At 36.3% G+C, this 5,999-nt stretch overlaps 1 protein-coding gene across 1 annotated transcript; it reads left to right on the plus strand.

Annotated features, from left to right (window-relative positions):
- Nucleotides 1-412: 412 nt before the first annotated feature.
- Nucleotides 413-2,653, plus strand: LOC149515319 (protein SKU5 SIMILAR 14-like). Its single transcript, XM_089742469.1, has 3 exons — nucleotides 413-795; nucleotides 901-2,007; nucleotides 2,106-2,653. Exons 1-3 carry the CDS (start codon nucleotides 545-547, stop codon nucleotides 2,404-2,406), a joined length of 1,659 nt encoding a protein of 552 aa, XP_089598595.1. The 5' UTR covers nucleotides 413-544; the 3' UTR covers nucleotides 2,407-2,653.
- Nucleotides 2,654-5,999: the final 3,346 nt, after the last annotated feature.

Genomic DNA, 5,999 nt, shown 5'->3' on the forward strand with positions numbered 1-5,999 from the left:
TTGGATTATATGTTTTAAATGAATTTAATTTGGATTCAAAGATAAAAAATGTAACATTTAAATTGGTATAAATTAATCTATGAGATAAGAAGTGATGCTATCTATAGAAGAGTTAGGACTGCTTTTTACTCCAACTTTATTTGTATTGCTTAATACGGTAAATAGTTGGTATTAAATAAAAATAAAAAATTGGTGTTGAACGAAATAGAAGAAAAATTAAACCAAAGAGTAATATAAGGCGGTGGAATAGGAAGTAAGAATAGTATACGAAAAATTAACCTTTGGAACAAACGGGAGAAGAGGCGATATAGGAGGGATAAAAATGGAGAGAGTTGGAGGAATTTACGGATGTTGAAGGGTCGGGCATCCCCTATTGTTGTATAAAAAGGGAGGGAGACGGACGATGGCTCTCAGGAAGGTAGAAGAAGCAAAACATCTTCTTCCTTTAGGGACAGATATATAGAAGGAAGGATATTGTTATTAATTACTAGTAGGAAAGGGTTTTATACACAGAACCAGGTAGCTAGTCGCTAGATAAAGAGAGATGGACCGGGTGATACTGATACTTTTTATGTGCTTCATAGCTGGAGTACTAATGTCTGGGGTCCGCGGTGAAGATCCGTACTTGTTCTTCACATGGAACGTCACCTACGGTACCATCTCTCCATTGGGAGTTCCTCAGCAAGGCATCCTCATAAATGGTCAATTCCCAGGGCCCAATATCAACTCTACAACCAACAATAATATTATCATCAATGTCTTCAATAACCTTGACGAGCCCTTCCTTTTGACATGGTATTTACATATATATATATATATATATACATATTTGTGATCCACTTACAATGTATACATATAGTCTTCTTCTCATGCATTTTTCCCCTTTTAAACGCATGGCAGGAGCGGCGTCCAACACAGAAAAAACTCCTGGCAAGATGGAGTGCTTGGAACCACTTGTCCCATTGCTCCGGGAAAGAACTACACATATCACTTCCAGGTCAAGGACCAGATAGGCAGCTACATCTACTACCCCAGCACGGCTATGCACAGGGCAGCTGGTGCTTTTGGTGGTCTTCGAGTGAACAGCCGTCTCCTCATCCCTGTCCCCTATCCAGATCCCGCTGATGACTACACCGTCCTCATTGGCGACTGGTATACCAAGAGCCACACCGTTCTCAAGAACTTCTTAGACAGCGGTCGCTCCTTGGGCAGGCCAGATGGTATCCTCATCAATGGTAAAACTGCCAAGGATGGAGGCAAGGATAGGCCTCTCTTCACCATGGAGCCAGGCAAAACATACAAGTACAGGATCTGCAACGTTGGACTCAAGAACTCCCTCAACTTCAGGATCCAAGGCCACAAGATGAAACTTGTGGAGATGGAGGGTTCCCACACCGTCCAAAACGTGTACGATTCCCTGGATGTGCATATTGGGCAGTGCTTTGCGGTCCTTGTTACAGCCGACCAAGCCCCTAAAGACTACTTTATGATCGCATCCAGCCGATTTACTAAGAAGGTGCTCACTGCCACAGCCATCATCGGCTACACCAATGGCAAGGGAGCAGCCTCAACTGAGCTTCCTCCCGCGCCAGTTGGTTGGGCTTGGTCAGTGAACCAATTCCGCACCTTCCGTTGGAATCTCACTGCCAGTGCTGCGAGGCCAAATCCTCAAGGCTCCTATCATTATGGTTCTATTAACATCACTCGTTCTATCAAGTTAGTGAACACTGCTAGCAGAGCCAGTGGCAAGCTCCGCTACAGTATTAATGGAGTATCCCATAGCAACCCACCCACCCCGCTCAAGCTTGCGGAGTATTTTAATGTGGCGGACAAGGTTTTCAAGTACGACGTGATCAGGGACGAACCACCAGCAGAGATTACAGACCTCACTATGCAACCAAATGTCCTCAACATGACATTCCGTAACTTTGTAGAGATAATTTTTGAGAACCACGAGAAAAGCATCCAGTCTTATCACTTAGATGGATATTCCTTCTTTGCCGTGGCGTAAGTCTGAAATTTATTGGTGATTTTTTTTTTTTTTAACTTTAATCTTTTATTTCATGACGCCATATATATCAACTAATAATTAATGCATTCTACAGCATCGAACCGGGGACATGGACCCCTGAGAGGAGAAGGAACTACAATCTTCTTGACGCGGTGAGCCGCCACACCATCCAGGTGTTTCCTAAGTCCTGGGCTGCAATCCTTTTGACGTTTGACAACGCTGGGATGTGGAACATCAGGTCTGAGATCTGGGAGAGGACATACCTGGGCCAACAGCTGTACGCCAGTGTTCTGTCCCCAGCACGCTCCCTCAGGGACGAGTACAACATCCCCGACAACGCTCCACTCTGTGGCCTCGTCGCCAACTCGCCCAAGCCTCCACCTTACTCTATCTAAGCCATCTTTGCAAAAGGGAATAAGTTAATGGTTGATCAACTCCCACACATCTGATGACTGTGCCTCTGCAACTTATATATATCAACCCTTTCCTCAATTCTGTTTCTTCTAAACTTGTATGTACTATTTATTCTGTCCCTATCTACCTCCTCTCTATCTAATTAATATATGTACTTTGAAATTTTATGTGAATTCCAATCTACCAAAAAAATTTATTTAAATTCATACATCAACATTGTCGCTCGTCTTTCATATTTTCAATTTCTCTCTCTCAACTTGCATTACAATTTGCTATGGACAGCAATCAGATATTGATCAGAAAATTTCTAACTAAAAAAGAAAAAGTTAAACATATTACATATATATGGTTGAAGTTAATATAATGCAAGAAAAGGAAAACTGGAAGGTTTTAAATACTCGTTTGGGTCATGCAGTAAGGATAAGGAGATTTATTTTAAGTGAGGGCTAAATAATAGATAATAATTTTAAATAATTAATATTTATTAAATACATTATATAATCTAAAGGTATAAATATAAATCAATTCAATTACAATACAAATTACTTGTTTCTTAGAAATGTTTAGCATTTTAACTTTTTTCTTTGTCAATAGTAAAACATAATACATTTTGATGTACATATGTAATTAACCAAAAAATCATTCACTCAAGAATCTCCCTTCAAAATTAATCATTTTTTGGTTTCAAAATATTCTTTGATTATTTCTTTACAAACAATACATACACCAAATTATTTTACACTATAAAAAATTTTAAATAGTAAATAAATGCTCTATCATAGTCACAAATTATCAAAATATAAAGAAAACAATTACATAAATATGTTGGAGATTTAAAAGAAGAAAAAGGTCATTGGCAATTTTTTCATAAAGTTACTTGTCTCTGTTCGTTTTCTTGTTTAATTCTTCCATTATTTTTGTTACGTTTAATAATTTTTGGATAGGGATTTTTTGGATGGGGAAAGCAACAACTACTAAGGTAGAAGACAACTCTTTGGCTTTTTGCTGTTAACTTTTTAATTTTCCAAAGCTTTGTTAGGTCTCATATCAATAAACAAAGTAATTGTAAAATCTTATTTTATTTCAATTTACATGTCATACTTTATTATTTTACAAGTCAATTTTTATTATAATTATGCATTTATTTTTTTTCAATATTACATATATTTTATAAAAAATTAAAATTTTTAATTATATTTGTAGAGTAAAGATCCACTTACATTAGTGTGAATATTACATCATTTTTTTATCATTTGATCAATATGGTTAAGTGTAAGTGTTATAAATTTAATTTTGATCCAAAAGTAATATATAAATAACACTTGCACTGGTACATGTTCATCTTTATTCATGTTTGTAATATAATTAAAGGCACTTGGATGACCCAAAAGAGAAAGAAAAGTTGAAGCTGAAGGTAATCGAGTATGTGAAAAACTCAAAAGCTAATCAGAAGAAGAAAATGCTAGATGAGAGGTTGCGAGCTGTGGAGGGAATTGAGTTTTATGGTTCTATGGATGCTACTAGGCTTTGATTAATCCCAAATGTTGTTACTCCTTCGAAATTCAAAGTTTTAGAGTTTGAAAAGTACAATGATACTAAGTGTTCTATCTCACATGTCACTATGTACCGTCAGAAGATGGCAACCTACACCAGCAACGAGAAGTTGCTAATCCAGGTGTTCAAAGATAGCTTGATCGATTTTGTTGTAAGGTGGTACATCTAGTTGGACCAAACCCACATCATTCATGAAAAAAGCTAGCTTGTGCTTTAATCAATAAGTACTACCACATTATAGTCCTGGCTCTTAATCGCTTATCTTATAGAGTATAGAGAAGAAAATAATAGAATCATTCAAGGAGTATGCTAGAAGTGGAGGGATTAGCTGCCTAACTCCAACCACTTTTAATCGAGAAAAAAACTACAGTGCTATTTGTAAGCACTTTGAAGTCTCCTTATTATGAAAAGATGATAGGGAACGCGATAAAAAATTTTGTTGATATGGTGATCTCAGGCGAGATTATAAAAAATGCATTAAAAATGGCAAGTTTAAGGGAAGTGAAGCTGTCAGCATAAAGAAAATGGCTAAGAAGAAGGAAAGTGAAGTTTAAGCTATGAGCTTAGAAGGGCAACAAGTTAGAAACTAATCACCAATCTACTCCATACATTACCCAACTATACATAATACCATATCTTTCCCATATCAACTAGTTCTGCAACCATCTTATCCATCAATTTATCAACCAACCTTTAGACCGCTAGCTAATATGTACAATCCTAACACCCAACCTGTAGTAAGGCCTATAATACACCTAAGTAACCTATAAGTGGTCCTCGAAGGGCATGAAATAACCAGGAAAAGCCCATATTTGACCCCATCCCCATGACCTATATCAACTTATTCCAACCCATGACCTATACCAAATTATTCTAAGAACTCATCAAGAATCATCTACTCACTCCTATCCATATTAAACCACTTAAGCCATACTATCCTAAGTTGTATGATTCGATTGCCCATTGTGATTACCAATTTAGAAATGCCGAGCATTCCATTAAAAACTGCATTGCCCTAAAGCATAAGGTATAAGGTCTGATCAAAGTTGGGTTGGTTAATGTTAATACCAGTGAAAGAACAACATCTAATGTTAGAGGCAATTCGTTACCCAATCATGATATGAATGCTTTGAATAAAGACAAATAGCACTATATGGGAAAAAAGGTGAAGGAAATTAAGACTCAATTTAGTCAATTGTTTGATGCCATATATGAGGCTAATATGGTACATCTAGTGGACCCACATACTTACCATGAAAAATGTGTGTCTAACAAAAAATGCAAATACCATATTGGGGCTCTTAGCCACTTTATTGAAACTTGTAAACAATTTCATTAGGAGATAGAAAAGCTTATGGATTCTTACTAGATTTAATTTTTTAAAAAAGGACAAACTTCAAGAAATGTTAAGGTGTCCACAATTGATAGACCATCCAAGTTGGTATCAAAATTGATAACAAATCTATTGCAGTGACAAGTTAAAGTGAATTATGACAAGTTTGTTCCCAAGCTAATGACTTTCAAGGTTTTAGCCCTTTTCCTTACAAATATAAGAAGGCTATGCTATGAAGATATGGCTATGATGTCACAATCTAAGGGTAAAAAGAGACTACGCCTGAGATAAATACTACCAATATAACTGGTATGGATGGCATAACTCAGAGTGAGAGATGTTATACTCTAGAGATGCTAGAGAAAACAAGAAAAAAAAGTAAAAGTTATGAAACAGTAAATTAAACTTGTAGTGGTTTCAAAGAAAAAATGCCAGAAACTAATAACAGAAAAAGAAACGTGTGAATTTTTTAGGCTAGTAAAGCATAATGAACACTCTATGGTAAAATAGTTGAATAGGATGCCAGTTCATATCTCTGTTACTATTATTGTTAAACTCTAAATCTTATCATAATGCCTTGATGAAGGTGTTAAACTAAGCATATGTGGCACATAATGTATTTGTAGAGTGTGTCAACTATTTGGTTGGAAACCTAGAGGTGCCACATTACATAATTTTCAATGATGA

The sequence above is a fragment of the Durio zibethinus genome, chromosome 13, assembly GCF_047325235.1.
Source record: "Durio zibethinus cultivar Kanyao isolate XHJ-2024 chromosome 13, ASM4732523v1, whole genome shotgun sequence".
NCBI lineage: Eukaryota > Viridiplantae > Streptophyta > Magnoliopsida > Malvales > Malvaceae > Durio > Durio zibethinus.

Coding starts and splice junctions, on each gene's coding strand:
- LOC149515319 (XM_089742469.1), top strand. CDS start 545: ATGGACCGGGTGATACTGATACTTTTTATGTGCTTCATAGCTGGAGTA. Junction 796..900: donor GAGCCCTTCCTTTTGACATG/GTATTTACATAT, acceptor AACGCATGGCAG/GAGCGGCGTCCAACACAGAA. Junction 2,008..2,105: donor TATTCCTTCTTTGCCGTGGC/GTAAGTCTGAAA, acceptor TGCATTCTACAG/CATCGAACCGGGGACATGGA.